The sequence below is a fragment of the Microtus pennsylvanicus genome, chromosome 6, assembly GCF_037038515.1.
Source record: "Microtus pennsylvanicus isolate mMicPen1 chromosome 6, mMicPen1.hap1, whole genome shotgun sequence".
Taxonomy (NCBI): Eukaryota; Metazoa; Chordata; class Mammalia; order Rodentia; family Cricetidae; genus Microtus; species Microtus pennsylvanicus.
Genome location: NC_134584.1, coordinates 70,505,449 through 70,530,333, shown reverse-complemented (window position 1 = coordinate 70,530,333; position 24,885 = coordinate 70,505,449). Strand labels below are relative to the sequence as shown.

Below are 24,885 nucleotides of genomic sequence, written 5' to 3'. Positions count from 1 at the left end.
CCCACAACTTGCACAACAGTGAATCACTCTGGAGCTGCCCTATTACTGGGAAGCAGAGTGCTGGGCTGTGTGCTCTCAGTGAGGACAGTCTGTGGTAGCATGAGCAGAGCCCTAACGCGTGTGGAGCTCTGCATTCCATCCTAATGCTATTCCCGGTCCCACTGCAGGTCACATCCAACATGCTTCACCCATTTCTCTCCTAAACAAACAGCAGTTGAATAATTTTTTCTGTCTTTGACAGCCTTTCATTTTTTTCTTCTTTGTGAGGTTGTGGGGAAGCCATGTCATTATTAATATTTTAATTGGTCTTAGCAACTCATGATGTTAACTTATAAATTCATTGGACTATTGGAGATATCATTACACTACATTCATGACTATTAGAATAGTAAATTTTAAAACAGTTGGCTCTAACCCAACTACTCTCAGCTAATAAAAAGTGACTTCAACATTAAATTACCTCCGAGAAATTTTAATTCAATTACTGGAAAATCCAGCACTAAGTTTATTGTCCTTTTTGTTTAAGGAATGGGACTCATAGACGATAGTATATGCTGATGGCTGTGTGGGAAGAGACGGGCTTAGAGAAGCTCTGCTTTGCCTGACAAGTCAGTGACAGAAAGTAGTATGGTAGATTTCATCATGACACCCACAGTGAGGAGTGGCAAGATGAGCTCTATTAGAATGGGTAAGGAGTAAGAGCTCTAGAAGCACTGGATTGCTGTATTGTTTCCTGTGCATGGTCTTTCATAGTTTCTAGCTTTTCTCCATTTTGTAATTTTTCTGGTTGTCATGAACTTTCCCTGCAGACAGCCACTTTTACCCTTTTTTTAATCCAGTTTTCTTTGAACTCCTCTAGAATGTCATTCACTCTCTTCTTCAATCACAGTGAGATTTTGTTGCTATATCGCCACATTTGTTTCATGTATTTACTCCTAGAAGAGCAGTTTGGAAGCTGTCTAGCAATGTGCTGCTTTCCTTGCATGCCATTGTGTGCTTGGAGATTTTTTTTCTCTGAAAGCTTCTCTCTTGGTCATTTATATCTACAGTGCAACTTCAATGTCATCATATAAAATCTGTGTAATTTTATTTTGTATATTGCTTTTTATATTATTAACTCTGCAAAAACTGGTGTAAGAATTTCTGCTTGTAGAACTGTCAATCTGGCACCTTTCATGAACTGTTTTAAAATTCTGAAAATGGAAATGAAGTAATTAATCCAATATGAAGCAGTGACATATAATTGACTTTCTAAATTAGTGAACTACTGACTCTTTATTATTGCCGTTTTATAGGATTTTATATCGGCTAAATTGGCTACTTAACAAAAGGTGTGATGTAACAAATGCTGCCTCCTATCACAATCCACACAGACGCTTAGTAAATATCTTATACTGTGTAAACTAAGTACGTGGTTATTTTAGATTATTGTTGTGTGGATTATTTCAGACATATGAATTTGCAGAAAAGTTTCCTAATAGTAGGATAGGGGTTCCAAAATATGCACTCAACTGCCACACACGCCTGTACACATGTGCCCTCACGCACATACACACACACACACACACACACACACACACACACACACACGAAAGACGTGCTAAGGAATGGACACATGAAAAAAATGGAATTTTAAAACTATCCTGAGAAAAATTCTCCTTTACCCCTTGTCATCTTCCTCAGTGTAACTTGTCCGTGCACTCAGATATTGGAGCTGTCATCAGATGGCTAAATGCTAGGTTTGAGGTTCTCTCTGTTAGTGAGCTGAGCTCTACTGTGCTGTTTTCCATTAGAGTGGATGTCGACAGAGGACACTCAGTGTGCAGTGATTGTTGTTTACGGTTCTCAGAGGTGCTCTTTCCTTATGTTGTACGTGTCCATGCTCACTATCTAGGAAATGATGCGCAGCCATATACCTGCAAGTAAACAGCTGCGTGTAACGCAATCTCGCCTCTCTCCTACAAGACACCATAAGATATCTATAAAAATGAAATTTCCAAAAGCCTTGTCTCAAAATACAATATTTCAAATGTTTATTTCTGCAGAATTGTGTTTTGAATCCCTCCTTTGAATTTTCCCTGTACTTGTAGATCAGTGTAGTGCACATTTATTTTTTATTTTTTGTTGCTTTATAAATAATACCATTCAAAATTTTCATCTCATCCCCTCCTCCCATTTCACTAGTTTTATTTTTAATGATGAATTGAACAATTTAAATCTGAACAACTTCACAAATATTGCCTCTTCTGCTGCCTATGTTTTTCTTTTATTGAAAATAGATTTTTTTTCATACAATATATTCTGTTTATGGGTTTTTTTCTCCTTGTTCCTCCCAACTCCTCCCCTCCTCCTCTCCCATCTGGATCTGCACCTTTTTTTAATCTATCCTTAGAAAACAAACAATTATTTTAGGAGTAATAATGAAATAAAATAAATGAAATATAAATGAATCCAAATATGACCAAGCAACCAAACAAGAAAAAAAAGCCAAAGAAAAAATACAAGAAACAAGTTCACTCAGGAATCCTATTAAAAGAAAAAAAACCAAACTGGAAGCCATAATATATACACAGAGGTCCTGTAAGGCAAAAATAAGATAAAAGGCCCTTACTTAATATTGTGAGACAAAGAACCTGCAAAGATGCCATTTAGTCCATTTAGTGTTGATCATCTACTACAAGGCATGGGGTCCTGGTCCTGGTGTATGAGGTCCTTCTGTCTATGTGTTGCTTTTATTGGTTAATAAAGAAAGAAACTGCTTTGACCTGTTGGTAGGGCAGAACTTAGGTAGGTGGAGAAAACTGGACTGAATGCTGGGAAAAGGAAGGAGGAGAGAGAGAGACGCCATGGAGCCACAACCAGAGATAGACGTGCTGAAACTTTGCTGGTAGGCCATGACCTCGTGGTGATATACAGATTAATAGAAATGGATTAAATTAATATGTAAGAGTTAACCAATAAGAAACTAGAGCTAATGGGCCAAGCAGTGATTTAATTGATATAGTTTCTGTATGATTATTTTGGGTCTAAGCTAGCCAGGCAGCCTGAAAGAACAAGCAGCCTCTTTCCAACAAATTGGCACCCAACATGGGGCCCAAACCCATGACCTAGAGATTAAGAGTCTCATGCTCTGCCAACTGAGATAGCCCCAGCCAGGCAACCGGGAAGAACATGCAGCCTCCTTCTAACAGAGTCCATCATTTAAATGGTGTTTTAAGTAGTTGGTTGAATAAGAATGTTTTATCAAAACAGTATTTGCTTGAATGTTGAAGCAGAAACAGAAATCTTAGATATTTAATTTAAGTTCCTAGTTAGTGCAACCATCTAGACATCCTTGCTAAATATTTTCAAATAGTACATGAAGCTGGTGACTTACATGATGCTATCTTTTACCCATCTAAAAATGGGTGTCAGCCGGTCATGTTGTACAGTAATCATAATAATCCACACTTTATTAGTATATCCTGCTTTAAGAACATTCAAAGGAGTTTAATTTAGCTGATCAGGAGATCCCCACCTCATATATACATACATACTGATACTACCATTTAACTTGTGAAAATCAAAGCCTACATTGAAGAAAAGTGATCAAATGAAGACCCCTTGGATGTTTAGAGGCAAAAAGTTAGAAACAATGTTCCAAACAGTTTTGTTTGATCTACATTATAAGGAAGAAAACTGAAATTTGATTAACTCACTTGGTCACTCGTCAGTGACACCTCTCCTAAAGCTTGGTCTTGTTTCAGAAGCTTAGATGACTTTGTATTTTAGTGCATTCAGGTTTGAAGTCAATAGAGATTGACCTTTAATGTCCTGCATGATATACTTTGCTTTATCTGACAACATTCCATTTGAAATTTAGAAAATCAAACCATTCCCACTAAGCTTTACAGAATGCAGTTTGAAATTTTTGTTTGCTTTTTAACAGTCAATACTTGTAATTTACCCACCTTATTCTTTTCATTTTGTATTTTTTTCATGATCTTTACATGGGGAATAATTCAAAATTTAGTGAGATAATATGTGTGAGACTGTGAAATGACTTAAATCTAAGAGAAATTTATTTGGTCTATTAGACATTCACAGTTTAAATCATAATGTGATTATAGAATGCATAAGTCAGAGGAGTCTATTTCTTGTACCTTTTATTGGGCTTTTTTTTTGCCAAATTCCAATGTCTTAGCTTTTGTTTTGTGTTGCTATATTTTCATTTAATTATTATCTCTTAGGAATTTGTTATTTTCTAATGAAAGACAGAAAGGGAGTGGATCTGGATGAATGGGAGGTAGGGAGAAACTGGGATGAGAAGAGGAAGGGGAAACTCATTAAAATATATTGTGTGAGAAAAAAACTATTTTCAATGAAAGAAAAAAGTTCCATGATATACATGTAATTCACCACTTACTAAATATTAAAGCAATTTTCCACACTGAAAAAAAATGTTTCTGTGAAATGAGATATATGTATGTGTATACTCAACTAATGACCTATACAGAACATATATGGATCCATTTCCCTCCTAAATTGTGAAGTCTTTCTACAGGACATAAAACATCTATTACACAGTTTGTAAATGAGAATACTGTTTGTTTCTGTTCATGGCATATAACAGAGTTCACGATCAAAGTATATCTAAAACAATATAGGTAATAAGAATCTTGGATTTTATTTGTACTACATTATTATTATTTTTTCTGTATGTATACATGTATGGGGTGTGTGTGCCATACATAGCATTACATATGGATGTCACAGAACAACTTGTGGGGATCAGCTTTTTCCTTCTATGGGTTTCAGGGGTTGAACTCACGTCATCAGACTCAGCAGCAGGTTTATATGTTCTTGAAGGAAAAGACCGTGTGACGCTGTGCACCTTGATGACTGTCACCCTGCTCCCAGTGAATGTTCCCAGCCACTCCTCAATCTATAGCAGTGTATGTTTTTCTGCAAATTCTTAAACCATTGAATAATTGGTATTTCCTGGGTGCTTATATGATGGAGGAAGGTCATTGGTTAAATAAAAAGAAACTGCTTGGCCCTCATTGGTTAGAAGATAGGTGGGAGGAGTAAACAGAACAGAATGCTGGGAGGAAGAGTAAGTGAGCTCAGACTCGACAGCTCTCCTCTGGGGAGCAGACGCCTCAGCAGAGACGCCATGCTCCCGGCTCCTGGGCAGACACACGCGATGAAGCTCCGACCCAGGATGGACATAGGCTAGAATCTTCCCGGTAAGCGCACCTAGCTGTGCTACAGCAGATTATTAGAAATGGGCTAGTCCAGGTGCGAGAGCTAGCCTAGAAGAGGCTAGATAGAAATGGGCCAAGCGGTGTTTAAAAGAATACAGTTTCCGTGTAATTATTTCGAGTAAAGCTAGCCGTGGGGGCGGCCGGGTGCCTGGGACGCAGCCCATGCCGCTCCTAACACAACACTTATAGACTAATAAGTACTTAATAGTGTACCTATGTATTTCTAGAAGACATCAATCAATAAAAGCTCAGAACTGATTTTAAATGGATATTATAAATATGAAGTGATTTGTGTCAGAATTTCTTAGTATCAAATAAATTCACTAAGTTTTAGTAAATATATCATTTTTAATCCCAACATTTAAATGTCTCTCTTGCTAAGACTGCCTTACATACACTAGGAGGTTGACAGTGTTTATTTCTCACTTACAATATGTCCTTTTAATATGCATTCATTATAATTGCCAAATCTGTGTTTTATAGTATCTTACCTTCTGTGGTGTATCTTATAAAACCAAACCTCTTAATCAAATAAGCCATTTTGAGCATTTCTCAAGCCATTTTCTTAATACTGGCATTCTTTTGTTTCCTCACAGTTTAATTCACTTTGATGTAAGAGATGCTAGTTAGCTATCTTCTTGATTCATAGAGTATCTTTTCAGTTACTGTCTTTTCCCCTCATAGCATATATTTTCTTTTCTTTTTCTGGTTTCAGAAGCCTGCACGTGGCAGCATGGTCTAGGCAGGAAAGGAAAAGGAAATTATTGCTGTTCTCTTCTGACTGCCTGCATTAATAAATCATAGTTTGCCATTCGCTACCTGTGACTTATCTTCATAATGCATGGGACCCAAAAACTTAACTTGTGCAGGCCCTGGCCCTTGGTGTCCTTGCCTCTGGACAGCTTTTCCTTCCTGAAATCAGACAGAGGTTGCTTCAAAGTTCAGGAAAAGAAAATGTCGCATCCTGTTGCTGCGTGGAGACCCAGCTAGCTGGCCATGTTTACCTGCCCAGGGTGTGAGCCTGCATGTCTCATGTGAGGGGCTTTGCAAGCGCTGAGGCCTGCTCTTTCTTGGATTTGGGGACTCGTCATTTATTTTCTGACAGGGTTTCTTTTCTTTTTTTTTCTTTTTAAGAATTTTACACAAGCATATAATATGTTTTTGGTTAAATCTACCCTCCATTCCCTCCTTTCCAATTTCTTCCCTTCCCCACCATCCAATATTCCCTCTCAATTTCATGTGTTCTTTTTAAACCCACTGAATCCTATTAGCTATGTAAGCTTGGAGTAATACTTAAATTGTTAAGCATTCAATGGGATGTCAGTTTATAGATTTACCAATTTTGTAGAGCAATTTTTACTATCTGTTTTATAATACTATAACCAAATTAGCTACTGTCTAGCGGGAGAATTGTCTGTATTCTGTCGATCATGTTTTAAATAAATGCTGATTGGCCAGGCAGGAAGTATAGGTGGGAAAACCAGACAGAAAGTAGAAATGATGCAATGAGAACAGGAGAATTCTGGGAAGGAGGAAGTTGATTCCTCCCACTCCTGCCCAGATCACCAAAGCAACAGGATGTGATCTGCCCCGCTGAAAAAGGTACTGAGCCACATGGCTAACATAGATCAGAATAATGGGTTAATATAAGCTACAAGAGCTAATAAGAAGACTGAGCTAATGGGCCAATCAGCTTTATAACTTATAGAGATCTCTGTGTGATTTTCTTTGGGGGCTTGCCGGCTGTGGGGTACCGGGCAGGACAGAAAACCCCAACAAGCCTGCCCTGTTCATGTTACAACTGTCCAGAACACATACTTAGTGAAAAGAGTATTATTGCTTGCAACAGTTTAACAGAGCCACTCCAGACTCCCCTATAAAAGTGGGAATGTGTGGCCATCCTATTTATGCCAAATAATTTCTCTTAAAAATATGTTAGCAAGACTAAATCACTTTATATATTTGAAGAGGTGGAAATACAGATTAGTAGAGTAGTTTTATGATCCTTCAAAAATTTTCTCTCTCAGCATGAGTTTTGTCACTGAAGAGTGTGTTGATGCCATAGCTCAAAGGAAGTGTGCATCAGACGTGGAAATGAGTGTGAGAGAGGAGGTTATTAACAGCTAGCACCATTGCGTCTGTCATAATATGCCTCGTCCTTCATTTCCTTGGGAGGTGACTACCAATGTTGTTTTCATGTGAGGGATTTTACAAGCTTCAACCATAACTAAAAAATAAAACTTCAATACTTTGCACATGCTTTGCTTGCTGCCCGATTTCAGTTATAACACTATACTGCCTTCCTCTGGACATACTTTATATCTCAGGGCTTATCCTAAGGAAAATATAGATATGCTGTTTCTGTACCAAAAGAATAAAGGGACTCTTTTTCCCCTGCCTTGGCTACATGTGTGGCACACTTCCTTGCCATGTCCAGTCATCCTGAAAGGCTACAAGTGTTAGGAAAGTCATGTTGCCACCGAGCTGCTCAGCAGATCTGTTCTCACTCCAGTGCCTGGTACTGTGACTGCTCTTGTCCTCTGAGTATAGGCTTTTAAGAGGACATAATTATTAACACTTTCCTGCCACTGAACCATGCCATTATAGAAGTACTGCCCCAACGAGTCAAGAATGCAAGCAGGCCTACATGGAGTTTCCCTTATTGAAGGGCTTTTTGGAAAGTACTGTTTGTCATTAAATGCGTTTCTGGACTGAGCACTAATACAGAACGGAGTCCAGACAGGGAGTACTCAGTTCGCATTGGCGCAGCGCGGCTCACCTATGTGTGCTGCATGGCCTATCTGCTGCTGCTGCTGCTGCTGCTTTTCCCCATTTAGTAGGCAAATGCCTGTAAGTGAAGCACATTTACTGTCTCCATTGATACGCTGATGATAAAATTGAAGTACAGAAAAAAGTCAAAATAACTTGGTTAAGGTATCTTTCCTGCAATTGGCGAAAGCAAGTATCTGATTCTTGGGAATCTGACTCTTAAGTTTTCAATTTAAGTTATGCACACTTTTTATGTGATAACTTCTATTTCATAAAAATAGGAAATGCATATTTGAAGTGTGAACTGTGAGAGCTAAATATGATTCTGGTCTGAATTTCCTGCTGGACAGTTCTGTCTTCACATTTCATCCACTGAAGTTTGTGTATCTCATTATCATCCCCAGCAGATCAGCGCCCTAGAGGACAGGATGAAAATGGGAATGTTCAAGCACAGACATTTGTGTTGTGAGTTGTATGTTACTGGGTTAGAATTAACCAAAAGAAAGAAGGAAGAAAAGTTGTCTCTGTAACTGGTATAGCAGCAAAGATTGCCAAATCCAATGCTGTCTGATTGGCACAGTGGTACCTAGGGTGGAATGCCATTTGATAGAGAGTATCCAGGATGACTGTAAGTGGTAGAAGAGGACTGGGTGAGATAGTGATGGTTAGCCGACCGTATACCAGCTATATTCAAGAAGAAACACTGCATAAGAGTTAAAAGGATGAATGGTAGTAGCTTTTAGTACTCTTTAGAACTTTGGAACCTTCATAATCTGAATTCTTAACCAGTGGATCTCTAGAGGGATCTATTCTATTTACAGATGTCCCCATGCTCACACAGTAGTCATGATCATTGCCGCTCTACACCATAGTCATGTCAGATCCTAATTGGAAGGAACCGGCATTATTTGATTTCCTTTCAGATACTGTTTCCTGTACAAGACATTCACATGCTGCAACCCTCAGTACATATGTGTAGCACATGTCATAATGTTAAAATAAGGCATACATTTTCTGACAGAAGACTTTTAAAGTATTTCCCTCATTTAAAACACTTTTTTCTAAAAATGTAGCTATGCCCCTGCACATGCTTGGACACACCCTACACCCAACCCATAATGGCCTCTTTCAGGGGGTTTCCTGGACTTTAGAACTTGAGGACAAGTAAATCTCCTGAAGGCCAGAAATGCAGGAAGTAAAATCATGACTTATTTTGTGTTAGAGTCAGCTCATCCCAGTTCAGAACCCCTCCTTTAGGGTGGGAGTTCTTTTTGGAAGTTAATTCCCAAAATCTGAGATCCAGAATGAAAGATATGCTAAAACCTTCACAGCAGGACGTCCTTAAGACATCAGCTTCTTCCCGCTTCAAATTAAATCAAGACATGTCTTTGCCTTAATTTAAATTGCATTAATTTTCCCATTTCTTTGATTCTTTGACAGGTTCATACATGTATATAATGAATTTAAATAGTTTTCTTTTCCTGTTCCTTCTCTAATTTCTCTTCCTCTTCTGAAACTGTTCATCCCAACAAGTTGCCTCCTACTTTCATGACTTACTGAAGAGAATGGCACCCTTTTTCCCTTCAGCTATGAACTACCAGCAGTCCTACCCATGGTGAAATGTCTCGGAGTCCATGCGTGTAAATAACCACCGCTTCAGTGATCCCATGATCACAATGGCCATGTCACAGCGTTGGCAGTTTCGTTTCTGGGAAATAAAAAAAAAAAAAAAGCTCATTGTAATGTTCCAGAAGCATTAGATCTGGGGAAAAGTCTAAATTTATCCTTTCTGAAGGGAAACAAACCTTTTGAATAGTGCCAAGATTTGGTCAGGGGTTTATGAAAAGAGTATCAGTAAGGGCTTCGGGGAAACATGGTAGAGTAAATGAGGTTTCAGGAAAGTGCAGGAGAAGCAAGGGTAACTGCTTCTGACCCAGGCCCACTGATCTTCATCTTGCCACATGATCTTCAAAGACCATCATCAATCTGGCCATTGTTGCCTAAGACTTTCAATGTACCTTGGTAGGAATAAATGGGTGCCCCATTTCATTTCAGCCCCATCAAAAATGTGAGTAATGTGAACCCAAGTACACATGGCATATGCTTTTGACCTCTTCAAAGTATTTGTTATTGAGTCGATTACATTTTTTCTATTATTATTTTATTTTTTTAAAAAGGCAAAAAAGACTCTTTTTTCATTTTACATAACAATCCAGTTTCCACTCCCTCTCCTCCTTCCATTCCCTCCACCTTCCTTCCCACCCTACCCCCAATCCACTTCTCAGAGAGGGTAAGGCACATTGCTTTGGGGAAGGTCCAAGGCCCTCCCTACTATAGCTAGGCTGAGGTATCCATCCAAAGAGAATGGGTTCCCAAAAGTATAAACAGTATGGATAAATCCTGGTGCCATTGCCAGTGGCCTGCAGTCTGCCCCAGGCATACTACTGTCACCCATATTGAGATGGCCTAGGTTGGTCCTATGCTGGTTCCTTTCCTGTCTGGCCAGAGTTGGTGAGCTCCTATTAGTGTGAGGGAGGTTTCTGTTCCACCCAGTCCCACAATAAAGATACAGAAACTATATTATTTGAAATAATGTTTGGTCATAAGCTTAAGCATAATTTTAGCTGGCTCTTATATCCTAAACTAACCCATCTCCATTAATCAGCATATCACACATGGCTTACCAGTTAAAGTTCCACCCAGCATCTGGCTTGGCTTCTTCAGAGGGGATACATGGCTTCTCCCTGACTTTGCTGACTTTCTCCTCCTCTTGAAACTTTCACCTTGCCCTATTCTGCTAAACCACTGGCTGAAACAGCTTATTCATTAACCAATAAAAGCAAAACATAGAAGGACTTCCCACACCTCATTAGCTCAGGTCAGCTGTTTCAGTGGGTGTCTCCAACATGATCTTGACCTCTTTGCTTATATTCTCACTCCTCCCACTCTTCATTTGGACTTTGGGAGTTCAACCCGGCGCTCCGCTGCAGGTCTCTACCTCTGCTCCCATCAGTTGCTGTGGTGAATTTAAGATATTCATCAATCTGACTATAAAACAAGGCTAGTTCAGGCTCTTTATCCACTTTTGCTTAGGGTTCTAGCTGGGGTCATCCTTATGAATTCCTGGGAATTTCTCTAGTGCTAGGTTTCTTGCTCGTTTCATAATGGCTTCCTCAATCAAGACATCTCTTCACTTGCTCTCTGTCTCTGTCCTTCCCTGGTCTTGACTATCCTGTTCCCTCAAGTTCTCCTCCTCCTTCTCACCTATCACCCCTTCTTCCCTCCCTTCCCCCACCACTATGCTCCCAATTTTCTCAGGAGAACTTGTCTATTTCCCCTTCCAGGGAGATCTTTATATGCTACTTGTAGGGTTCTCCTTGTTACTTACCTTCTCTGGGGTGGTGGACTATAGGCTCCTTGTGCTTTATTTTCCAGCTAGTATCCACTTATGAATGAGTACATACCATGCTCATCTTTCTGGGTCTGGGTTAACTCACTTAGGATTTTTTTTCTGGTTTTATCCTTTTGCATGAAAATTTCAAGATGTCATTGTTTTTTACTGCTGAGTGTTTTTTACCACTCCATTGTGTAAATGTACCACATTTTTTAAAAATCCATTCTTCAGTTGAGGGGTGTCTAGGTTGTTTGTAGGTTCTGGCTATTACAAACAATTCTGCTATGAACGTAGTTAAGCAAATGTCCTTGTAGTATGATCATTTAGGTATATGCCCAAGAGTGATATTGCTGGGTCCTGAGGTAGGTTGATTCCCAGTTTCCTGAGAAACTGCCGTACTCATTTGCAAAGTGTTTGTACAAGTTTGCATTTCCACCAGCAATGGAGGAGTGTTCTCCTTACTCCACATCCTCTCCAGTATAAGCCATCATCTTTGGTGGTTTTGATCTTAGTCATTCTAACTGGTGTAAGATGGTATCTCAGAGTCATTTTGATTTGCATTTCCCTGATAGCTAAGGATGTTGAACATTTCCTTAAGTGTCTTTCAGCCATTTGAAGTTCTTCTATTTGAAAAATTCTCTGTTTAGGCCTATACCCCATTTTTTAACTGAGTTATTTGGAATTTTGATGTCTAATTTCTTGAGTTCTTTATATATTTTGGAGATCAGTCTTTTGTCTGATGTGGGGTTGGTGAAGATCTTTTACCATTCAGTAGTCTGCCTTTTTGTCTTATTGACCGTGTTCTTTGCTTTACAGAAGCTTCTCAGTTTCAGGAGGTCCCATTTATTTTTTTGTTGTTCTCAGTGTCTGTGCTACTGGTATTATATTTAGGAAGTGGTCTTCTGTGCCCCTGCATTGAAGACTACTTTCTACTTTTTCTACTATCAGGTTCATATATTTATGAATTTATATTGAGGTCCTTAATCCATTTGGACTTGAGTTTGTGCATGGGGTTAGATAAGGATCTATTCGCATTCTTCTGCATGTTGACATCCAGTTATACTAGCATCATTTCTTGTAGATGCTTTTTTTGTATAATTCTAGCTTCTTTGTCAAAAATCATGCATTCATATGTGTGTGGATTAATATCCAGGTCTCCAATTCGATTCCATTGGTCAACCTGTCTGTTTTTATGTCAATAAAAGGCATAAAAAAGTTTTCATTACTGTAGCTCTATAATAGAGCTTGATGTCAGGGATGGTAATGCCTCCAGAAGTTCCTTTATTGTACAAGATTGTTTTGGTTATCCTATTATTTTTTGTTTTATTTTGTTTTTCCATATAAAGTTGATTATTATTCTTTAAAAGGTCTGTGAATAATTGTGTTGGAATTGTGATGGTAATTGCATTGAATCTATAGATTCCTTTAGGTAAAATTGCCATTTTTATTATGTTGATCCTACCTATCCAAGAGCATGGGAGATTTTTCCATTTTCTAATATCTTGTTTAATTTCTTTCTTCAAATAGTTGAAGCTTTTGTAGAACAGGTCTTTCACCTCTTTGGTTGGTGTTACCCCAAGATATTTTTTGTTATTTGTGGCTACTGTAAAGGGTAATGTTTCTCTGATTTCATTCTCAGCTTCATTATCATTTGTACACAGGAGGGCTACTAATTTTTTTTTAGTTGATCTTGAATCCTGCCACATTGCTGTAGGTATTTATCAGCTGTAGGAGTTCCCTGGTAGAGTTTTGGGGGTCATTTATATATACTATCATGCTATCTACAAATAGAAAAGTTTGATTTTTTTTTCTGATTTGTATCCACTTGATCTCCTTTTGTTGTCTTATTTCTCTAGCTAGAACTTAAAGAACTATGTTGAGTAGATATGGAGAGAGTAGACAGCCTTGTCTTGTTCCTGACTTTAGTGGAATTGCTTTGAGATTCTCTCCATTAATTTGATGTTGGCTATCGGCTTGCTGGATATTGCTTTTTCCTTTTTTTATATTTAGATATGTACCTTGTATCCCTGATCTCATCAAGACCTTTATCATGAAGGGGTGTTGGAGTTTGTTGAATGCTTTTTCAGTATTCATCTGAGAAGATCATATGTTTTTTTTCCTTTAAGTTTATTTATATGATGGATTACATTGGTAGATTTTCATATGTCAGATCATACCTGCATCTCAGGGATAAAGCCGACTTGATCATGGTGAATGTTTTTTTTCAATGTGTTCTTGAATTCAGTTTGCTATTATTTTATTGAGTATTTTTGCATCAATGTTCATGAGTGAGATTGGTCTGTAATTCTCTTTCTTGGCTGAGTCTTTGTATGGTTTTGGTATCTGGGTAACTGTAGCCTCATAAAAAGAATTTGACAATGTTCCTTCTGTTTCTATTGTGTGGAACAATTTGAAGAGTATATGTATTAGGTCTTCTTTGATATTCTGGTAGAATTCTGTACTGAAGCCTTCTGGCCCTGAGCTTTTTCGTTATGATTTTTTGTTTGTTTGTTTGTTTTGTGTTTGAGAGAGGGTGTGTCTGTAACTTTGGAATCTGTCATGGAACTAACTGTTGAAGACCAGGCTGGCCTCAAACTCACAGAAATCCACCTGCTTCTGCCTTCAAGTACTAGGACTAAAGGCATGCACCACCTCCACCCAGCTCATAAATTTTATCATTTTTGTTGAGTAAAGTTGATATGAACTGAAATGAGATAGCAGATAGCATTGTTTCTTTCTGAAAGACTGGTTATGGATGTTAAATGATCCTAACTGTGATTATCCTAAGGGATTGCTAAGTAAGTTCCTCATAATTCATTCAAGAATTTGTGGAGACTGACGTTGCAAAGCCTTGCCAGTTTTAGAGACTAACTCTCCCATTGAGAATCTACTCATGGACATAAATTCACACAGCTTGTGTGTGTGGATTCTGATTAAGTACCAGTGTTTCCATCTTAGATGGGCATGAAGAGTTTCAGTGATTGTCTGTTTCCTTTCCAGATTTCAGGAGTTCCCAACACATTACTGTGTTATAAATGATAATCTATAATTTATTTTCCTTTCCAGCTTTGCTCCACTGATTCTTTGTTTTACTATATTCTTCCTAAGATCTGTTTCTTAAACATCTCTGGGCTAGTTTCCCATGGAGCAGTCTCCACTCTACTGTCATTGTTTTCCCAGCTCTCATACAGCATTGAGGAGTGAAGGGGGGGGGGACTGAAACCAAGCCAGAAGTGTGAAAGTGCTGGCTTGAGCAGAAACGGCAGTCACAGGGAGTCCAGCACTGCTGAGTTTGTTGCAGCCATGATGAAATAGAAGTAAATAGACTGAAAATTAAGAGTTTTCATTGATTTATTGCCATCTAAAGATAAAATAATTGATATTTTTTATGTGAATTTCTCTTTAAGATCTTGAGGAATTTGGCCATTCTACATTTCTAAATGTGAATATCACATTGATTTGTAACCTGCAAAGCACATTTTACAGAACTGTATAGCTGTGCCATTGTGGCCTAGAATATGATGTAAAGAAAAGTTCACATGAGCACATCAGGTCTGTAAAGTGTCCGCCTGGTGGATGTTCTCTGTTCATTCACCTCACAACTTTGCATCATTCCAGTTTGTAGAATTTTAATCCCCAGACATTTAGCATTTGCACTAAGTCCTTAGCCTTTTCAATACTTAATTTTATTTCATTTTACAAATGACTGTCAGGATTTAACGTCTTCAGATAATACCTTAAGCAAATCTGTATATGGTAGCAACAACCACAGTAAAACCCAGGTCAGAACTTTTGAGAATATCAAAAAAGGATATGTTCTTAAATTGTAACTTTATCAATTGCTTGAACTCTCTTTCTGTTTTCATGTTTAGGAAATGAGAGTAAGGACATAAAATTTCTTCCCTAGCCAGATGGATTCACTATTCTGTGATTTTTCTGTCTGATGTTGAATCACTCTTTTATATTCTAATGGCAATACTAATTCAGTGAAAAATAATTTAAAGAAGGTAGCATATTCGTTATTAATTAATAATAAAGTATTTAACTGGATTGTTATATGAATTAAGCCTTTAAGACACTGCTAATGCAGGGGGTGTTTTCCTATAACTGTGGTATTGCATATCAATATTAATTTTAGTATCTTGTTGTTATAGAAAATAGGCACAGGCTGAGCGGTGGTGGCGCACGCCTTTAATCCCAGCAGTCGGGAGGCAGAGGCAGGCGGATCTCTGTGAGTTCGAGGCCAGCCTGGTTTACAAGAGCTAGTTCCAGGACAGGAACCAAAGCTATAGAGAAATCCTATCTCAGAAAAAAAGAAAAGAAAGAAAATAAAGAAGAAGAAAAGAAAAGAAAAATTATAGGCACACCAAAATACAAAAGTTTTAGGAGCAAACATGCTTCTGAGGCAACTTAACAGTGAGTTAGGTGCTTTTAGGCAGTTTTCATTAATAGGTATGAAGATGCAGAGTTTAATCTGAGAAGGGGATTGATTTTTGAGATGCTTAGTTCAGAATATGGGCGAGCATCTCCAGTCTGGACTTGTAGGCTGCAGTGTTCCCTGCATGAGCGTTCTTCACCATTCACTCTTCTCCCTTTTTTTTTCTTTAGCATTTAATTTTTTTTATTGATAAAAGGAGAATAAAGAAAAGAAAAAAAAACAAATTTTTACCTCCTCCCAGCCTCCCATTTCCCTCCCCCTCCTCCCACTCTTCTCCCCCTCCTCCCACTCTTCTCCCCCTCCTCCCACTCTTCTCCCCCTCCTCCCACCCCTCTCCCCTTCCCCCCACTCCTCTCCCCCTCCCTCTCCAGTCCAAAGAGCAGTCAGGGTTCCCTGCCCTGTGGTAAGTCCTAGGTCCTCCCCCCTCCGTCCATATCTAGGAAGGTGAACATCCAGATTGGCTAGGCTCCCACCAAGCCAGCACATTGCGTAGGATCAAAACCCCGTGCCATTGTCCTTGGCGTCTCATCAGCCCTCATTGTTCGCCATGTTCAGAGAGTCCAGTTTTATCCCATGCTTTTTTGGTAACAGTCCAGCTGGCCTTGGTGAGCTCCCAGTAGATCAGCTCCACTGTCTCAGTGGGTGGGTGCACCCCTCGTGGTTCCGACATCTTTGCTCATGTTCTCCCTCCTTCTGCTCCTCATTGGGACCTTGGGAGCTCAGTACAGTGCTCCAGTGTGGGTCTCTGTCTCTATCTCCATCCATCGCCAGATGAAAGTTCTAGGATGATATGCAAGATATTCGTCAGTATTGCTCTAGGGTAGGGTCATTTCAGGTTCCCTATCCTCAGCTGCCCAAGGAACTAACTGGGGACCTCAGCTTGGGCACCTGGGAGCCCCTCTAGGGTCAAGTCTCCTGCCCACCCTAAAGTGGGTCCCTTAACTAAGAATTGTGGTTCCGTGCTCCCCTATCCAACCTTCCTTTATCCCGATCCTCCTGTTTCCCCAAGTCCCCCCTCCTTCCCTTCTACCTTTTCTCTCCCCATCTCCCCTAACCCCCATCCCACCCCACCCCCAAGATCCCACTTTTCTCCCCGGCAATTTTGTCTACTTCCCTTATCCAAGAGGATAACTATATGTATTTCCTTGGGTTCACCTTCTTACTTAGCTTCTTTAGATTCGCCTGTTGTAGACTCTGTGACCCCTATTTATGGCTAGAAACCAATTATGAGTGAGTACATCCCATGTTCATCTTTTTGGGTCTGGGATACCTGACTCAGGATAGTGTTTTCTATTTCCATCCATTTGCATGCAAAATTCGAGAAGTCATTGTTTTTTTACTGCAGCGTAGTACTCTAGTGTGTATATATTCCATACTTTCTTCATCCATTCTTCCATTGAAGGGCATCTAGGTTGTTTCCAGGTTCTGGCTATTACAAATAATACTGAAAGAAATTGAAGAGGATACCAAAAAATGGATGGACATCCCTTGCTCTTGGATTGGGAGGATCAACATAGTAAAAATGGCAATTCTACCAAAGGCAATTTATAGATTCAATGCAATCCCCATCAAGATCCCATCAAAATTCTTCACAGATCTGGAGAGGACAATAATCAACTTTATATGGAAAATCAAAAAACCCAGGATAGCCAAAACAATCCTATACAATAAAGGATCTTCTGGAGGCATTATTATCCCTGACTTCAAACTCTATTACAGAGCTACAGTAATGAAAACAGGGTGGTACTGGCATAAAAACAGAGAAGTCAACCAATGGAATCGTATAGAAGACCCGGACTTTATCCCACAAACCTATGAACACCTCATTTTCGATAAAGGAGCTAAAAGTATACAATGGAAGAAAGAAAGCATCTTCAACAAATGGAGCTGGCACAACTGGATGTCAACCTGTAGAAGAATGAAAATAGACCCATATCTATCACCGTGCACAAAACTCAAGTCCAAATGGATTAAAGACCTCAATATCAGCCCGAAAACACTGAATCTGATAGAAGAGAAAGTGGGAAATACCCTACAACAGATGGGCACAGGTGATCGCTTCTTAGGTATAACCCCAGAAGCACAGACATTAAGGGCAACATTGAATAAATGGGACCTACTAAAACTGAGAAGCTTCTGTAAAGCAAAGGACACTGTCACTAAGACACAAAGGCAACCTACTGACTGGGAGAAGATCTTCACCAACCCCGCAACAGACAAAGGTCTGATCTCCAAAATATATAGAGAACTCAAGAAACTAGACTTTAAAATGCTAATTAACCCAATTAAAAAATGGGGCGCTGAACTGAACAGAGAATTCTCAACAGAAGTTCAAATGGCCAAAAGACACTTAAGGTCATGCTCAATTTCCTTAGCAATCAGGAAAATGCAAATCAAAACAACTTTGAGATATCATCTTACACCTGTCAGAATGGCTAAAGTCAAAAACACCAAGGATAGCCTTTGCTGGAGAGGCTGTGGAGGAAGGGGTACCCTCATCCATTGCTGGTGGGAATGCAATCTTGTGCAACCACTTTGGAAGTCAGTGTTTTGGTTTCTCAGGAAATTCGGGATCAACCTACCCCTGGACCAGCAATACCACTCTTGGGAATTTACCCAAGAGATGCTCTATCACATTTCAAAAGCATTTGTTCTTCTCCCTTTTCTTAAGTATGCTATTATGTTTTTGATGGACAATTCATGGAGATTAAGAGCAAATGGTGGAGATGCAGAACGTGCCTTTTTTTTCTTCAGTGTGGGATCACCGGTAGAAGTACAGCATTGTGCTCGAATGTGGGCTTTAATTTTTGTTATGTTTTCCTACATTTTAATATGCCACTTCAGGCTGTCCAGTGTTCACAGACTGAAGTAGCTTTTGCTTCATTTGGCATCCTTTTTTTTTTACTTTTCCATATTCTTATCTGGCTGGCAACTGATGAAGTAGTCAGTATCTTCAAGCCAGAAAAAAAATCCTTATTTCGGGAAGTTAATAACTTCATAAATATAGGGAGAAGTTAAAATGTAACCATTTGCTAACATAAAGAAACATAACAGAAAACAAATAGTATCAATTAACTGAAAGAGAATAGTTTTGGGGGGAGCATTGAAATCACCAAGGAGTCACAGGGCTAAGGCAAAAAGCAGGCCAGTTAAATTGGAGAACTAATGCAAGGCAGCTTTCTTCACCAGTGTGCCACCGCCTGAAAATTAGTAGAAGACAGTCCTGAGGAGCTAACAGTGCGCCCCAGGTGCTGACTTCCCTGAAATAGGAAGTGATGGGGGAAATTTATAAAAGAAACCCTCAGGGATTCCTGTGTGATCCCTTTAATCCTTGAATTGTCAAGCCACATGGAAAATAATAGAGCTGTGTCGTTCCAAGACTTAAGTGGTATTAGCTTTTTGAAAGAAAATGTTAGCCTTTTCATATCCATGGACAAGAATAGGGTCTGTATTCAAATAGAAAAGAGTAACTCTGAGCCAAAGATGCATGCCTTTTTTCATTTTTAATATAGTATTGTCTATGAATGAGCAGGCTGTATCGGAAAGGAAATTTAGAGTCTATGTTTTATTTTTCTTTTTAAAACAGATGATTCAACGAGAAGCAGACGTAAAAAGTAAGGTGACTGCTGTGGCATTGACAGACTCTGTTCACAATGTGTGGCATCAAGAAGCTGGCAAAACCATCCGAGAATGGATGAGAGAGGTGAGGCATGGTTTTGTTTGGTGCTGAGATTAATGGGCATGAGCCTTTGTATCTGGAGTCCCCACCAACTTATATTGCCTCCCACCCCACATTCTCAGAATGTTGAGATAGAATAAAAAGTCTAGATACAGTTAAAATAATAAAAGAAAGCTTTCAGAAGACAAAACTTTTTGAAAGAATCCTTTCTGCCCACTACTGAATAGAATATTATGTGTGTATACAGTTTGCATTAGGATTTTAGTTGATGACAGGGTTGATGTTATGATTCATATTAACTCCTGTTGAATGTTTCTGGCTATATAGTATTGTAGTTACTTAATTACCAGAAAGAAGCTTCATGTATATTCAGTCCTGTCCTTTCCTTCTGGGAATGTGATCAGGATGAGCCATAAAGAAATTGATTTGCTCCATACTGCCAATAGGGGTAGAAGCGGGGCGGGGGGGGGGGGGCAGGGCTGATTGGAGACTTTTAGAGTCACTCAAACTGACCGTGGCCCTGCCTCCCTACATCGAGGGAAGCTGCTTATTGCATGTCTCTGCTGAGTCTGAAAACTAACAAGGATCTACCAAACATGACCCCTGTCTTTTTCAAAATCTTCAGCTTGTTAGTCCATTGATCCTGTTACAGACATCTAGCTGAAAACTCATTTCTGTTTATATTTACCTTGCTGATATCATAAGAATTTGACATTAGCTTCATGGGAATAAGTCAGTAATGAGCATATGCATCAGTAATCTCTCCAATAGCATACTTTCTCCTGTGCATCCCTTCTCCATCAGAAGTTCTTTATGAAAGTCAATCCATGTGACAAAAGCACACACATACACACACACATGCTCTCACATAAACCTGTACACAAAAAGGTTAAAATATTTGTAAACTATCTTTCCTCCTAATAAAGATTTGTAGCTACAGAAGAGGGTGCCTCTGTAATTTTATCCTGTTTACTAACTTCATTGTTTTACCAAATTCTGGCTTAAATTTGGAAATAAAACAATACTGGCAATTGCTTAGTCATTTCTATTATAGTAAAGACTGATAAAGGTATGGTTTAGTTTATCGCATAAGCAACAAATTAATGTGATAAAGTTTTTTATACTAAGCATTTTTACTATGAAACTCTTAATATTTCAGGCCTATTAATTTAGCAAACAACAAATTAAATATTAAATTTTTTATCTTATAATTTTAAAATACCATTTTTTCCTTATAAAAGGGTCAAAGAATATTGCTTTAGCAATCCCTCCAACTGAAACTTTTTTCAGATGAAGACCAACTGTGGATTCTAAGCCACAAGGAGGGCTCAAAAGTGTGTTAAGGGACCTTAAAGGCACTTGTGAGGTTCTCGTACTGTTGATGCTGAGGATGTGATATGCCCTGACTTGAAAGTCTGTCGCCAAGCCAGCAATACAGTTCATGTATACCCTCCCTGATACCCTTTGACTCTGACTGTAGGCCTGTCTTAGTTAGGCTTTCTGTTGCTGTGAGGAGACACCGTGACCATGGCAACTCCTATAAAGGAAAACATCTAATTGAGCTAGCTTCTTAGAGTTTCAGAGGTTTAGTCCATTTTCATCATGACTGGGACTATGGTGTACAGGTGATAATGGTGCTAAAGAAGGAGCTGAGAGTCCTACAGCAATGGGAAGTAGTCTGTAAGACTAGGAGCAGTCTGAGCACAGAAGACCTCAAAGTCCTCCCCCACAGTGACGGCCACACCTCTGAACAGTGCCACTCCTTTTGGGGGGCCATTTCCATTTCATTTCAAACCACCACAAGGCCCTAGAAACATAACCTGGTTATGGTACACGATCATGTTTAAGGCACAAAGCCTCCATATTAAAGATTAGTCTTTAAGACCATAATTACAATGCGTGCAAGTATAATAAACAGAAATCAAAACCTAAACTCAACCAATAAATCAAGCTTCTCTAATTCCTTGCACAAAGTTAGCTCTTATCTTCTTTTCTTTTCAGATATAACATACCAAATTCTACAGTCTTTTTACTAGCATCTTATTATCTTATTATGTTTTGATCGTAGTCACACAGACACACACAGATTTTCCTTTGTCTACCCTCTCCACCTTCACCTCTGTATTGTGATGGAGAGATGGCTCAGCCATTCAAAGCAGCTACAACTAGCTATGGTTCCAGCTCTATCCAGTATATCTAGTACTTTCTGGCCTCTGTGGAAACCTGCATACACATCACACACACACACACACACACACACACATTTTTTTAACTTTCAAATCCATTTCATGACAAGATGGCTCAGTGGATACAAGAACTTGCTACACGAACCTGACGTCCTGACCTCAATCACCAGATTCCAAGGTGGAAAGAGCAAACCAACTCTTAAAAGGCCTACAATTGCAGTCCATGCACATGCATGCACACACACACACAAAATTAAATTTAAAATTAAACAAGATAAAGACAAAAATTAATTCCATGTCTGCACAAATGTTGTCCACCCTTGGTACAAGTCAAAGCATGTCACTCTGCACTGTGGCCAACAGGCCCTTATGTTCCTGTTACTAGTCCCCGCGCTATGGATTTTCCAAAGGAAAATTTACAGCCACAAAGATCTGCAAGATCATAATCTTGGCAAAAGAAACCTTTTACACTGAAACACTTAACTTTTGTAAGCATTCATTATGCTGTGTTCATTTTCTCCTGTGGACACACACATGCTAGTTAAGTGATCCATTCCATTATCTTGCCTCTGGCCAAGGACTTCTGTCTTTGCTTAGGGTGTCACATCTGAGTCTTAGCATAGCACTGTTGGTGCCTCTGCTCTAACTCACTTTCTTGAGTATTCTGGGCACCAGAGAGTAAGATCTTGGAAGCTAATATTACTGTGTCTGAAATTCAGGTAGTTTTCCTAGTTTGTGGCCACCCAGGATTCCCCATCCCCTGTGAAGAACAGGAGTAGGGGCCGATTGGGGACTTAGGGAGAGGGGGAGATAAGCATTAGAACAACTTGAACATAAATTTGGTTTTAAACAATAGAAACACATCTCAGGGAGGTACATGTGAGAAGATACGGTTCAAGCAGGTTAAATTCATGAGTAATCTCTGTACGTCTTAGCTTACAAATTTCAACGCTTGTGTCATTTTATTTCACGTTTTTATATCGCAAACATTTTTAACTTGTTTTACTTGCTTTCTCTATACTTTTCTTAGTAAAACTTAAATGCAACATGCAGAATGACACACACAGATGGCACACACAGATGGCACACACACATGTGCACACTCACATGTGCACACACCCCTCAAGCTTGGTTTTCATCCTTTCCGATCCTGCATAGGTACTTGCTGTTGCACAAGACATTTGACATCTTCACTTTTAGCTATAGGCCTCTTCCCTGTCCTGATTTTGCAGGAGAGATGAAAGCTTTCATCATGTGGGAGATGGAACTGAAATCTCAGAGTCATAAAGTGGCAGCTTGTATTTCTCTTTCAACATTTGAGCCAGCAGTGATCTGTTTTTAAAAAATGGACAAAAGTTTGAGTCAGCTTTTAAAAGTCATTTTAGAAAGATGACTAATTGTCTACAGATTATAATGTGCCATCTCTTCTATTAACACTAGAAAACTGGGTGAGGCACAGTTCTGCACATGTGAGGTGCAGGTGATCCGTATTAAGACTGGCATATCGCCTGGGTGATAGCCAACTTTCATCAGATTTGGAGGCACTAGTAGGATGAATAATAATTAAAATATATACCTAATCGCTGCCTGTCTGTTGGCAGTGCTAATTGCTGTCATTGAAGAGACTGAATTGTTGAAGAGAAGCGGAGAAAAAGAGAAAGTCATTCTTCATTGAAGCTATCCCCCTGTATCACTGGGAGCCTAATTTTAGAACCTATAGAAGTCATGATTTTTGAATTTATTAGAGGCCGTGATGAATGATAAAACAAATCATTCATTTACATATCTTGACACTGCTTGGAGAATACTTATTTCTTACAAGCGAGTGTCACATTGTATATAAAAGATGGCTAATTGTGTGCTAATCGTCTGCATTATCTCAAATTCTCTGATGTGCTAGTCTATCAATGGTAATATTAATTTTTCTTATTTCCAGTGTATGAACTATCTTCTAAAACCCTATTTCTTTTATAATTTCTGCTTCTCTTACCTTGTGTAATTTTATGTTCAGCTGCTAATTAAGATGAGAAGTGCGTATTATAGAACTTATCTCCATTTCAACCATCAGGCGTTTGTCAGACATGAAAAATACGAAATTTTATCTGTTTTAATTATAAAGAGAGTGAAAGCATTTAAGAACATTACTAGATGTGTTTGTTTTCATGGTTTTTTTTCCCAACACAGTTCAATAGTTTCATTGATCTACTGTTTCTTAGAAAAATCTGCCTTGCTTTGTGAGCTTGAGTCTGTAATCTCATACAGCAAACCCTTCCTTTATGTTATCCCTGCTCTCTCTGGTCCCAGAACAGTAGGGTTGCCTTGACAAATCTATTCAAAAGCCATTCCTCAGCCTTTATTGGTGGGGACTGGGGCCTTTGAAATTTTCTCTTCACTGCAACACAGCTGACATCTTCTTCCAGACAGAATGAATTAAGGAAATACAATAAGACACTTGATCTACCAGTCAAGGACCCTTCCTCAGTGCGAACGGATTCCATGGTGCACAGCCAAGGCAGCAAGCATCTAAAATGCACAATACATACTATTTACCAGGATAGCGGTCACCCGTTTCACCAGAATGATTGATGGGAGGGCTTCTGTTAAAATAGAATCTGTCTGTGGAAATTCTTTGTGTGTGTTTATCTGTGTTGTGAATACCTTTAAAACTATATAATCACATCTTTTCCACCAGAATTTAGATATATGCTTACGTTTATAAAAGAGTTGTGAATGTTTGTTATCTGAGAGAGTGAGCATTAAGAGTGAAGTTTTGTGTCCTCTGTCACCGCTCCAGCTCACCAGGCTGTGTTCGTGTGTAATTTTAATATACCCTTAATTGATGTGGATCCAGAGTAAAAATTCAAAGGAAGTATGGGCCAGATTTGAGGCTTTTTTCCTTCACATCTAACTTTTCTTAGAAATAGATTAGATTATACTTTGCAGATTATGTATCTTATCATCAACACAGATTTTTTTTTGTTGAATTAGAAAAGGTAAATTTTTCCACAGTCCTTAAAAATTAGTGACTGTTTATGTATGAAAAATATTTTTAATTGATGGAATATAAACACACTTCTAGTGATTTATTTTATAGGATAAATTTACCTCTTCAACCTAAAAATGTAGTTTTCCTTTCAATTCTACGTGATCAACGTTGTATCTGTTACACTGCA

At 38.9% G+C, this 24,885-nt stretch overlaps 1 protein-coding gene across 6 annotated transcripts in view; it reads left to right on the top strand.

The window, feature by feature from the left end:
- Arb2a (ARB2 cotranscriptional regulator A) overlaps nt 1-24,885 on the top strand; it is a 419,074-nt gene that overhangs the window by 264,145 nt on the left and 130,044 nt on the right. For all 6 annotated transcript variants that reach the window (XM_075976426.1, XM_075976424.1, XM_075976423.1 and 3 more), the window contains one exon: nt 19,434-19,550. In XM_075976426.1, the coding sequence (XP_075832541.1) occupies nt 19,434-19,550 (117 nt within the window). The remainder of the gene's footprint in view (nt 1-19,433; nt 19,551-24,885) is intronic.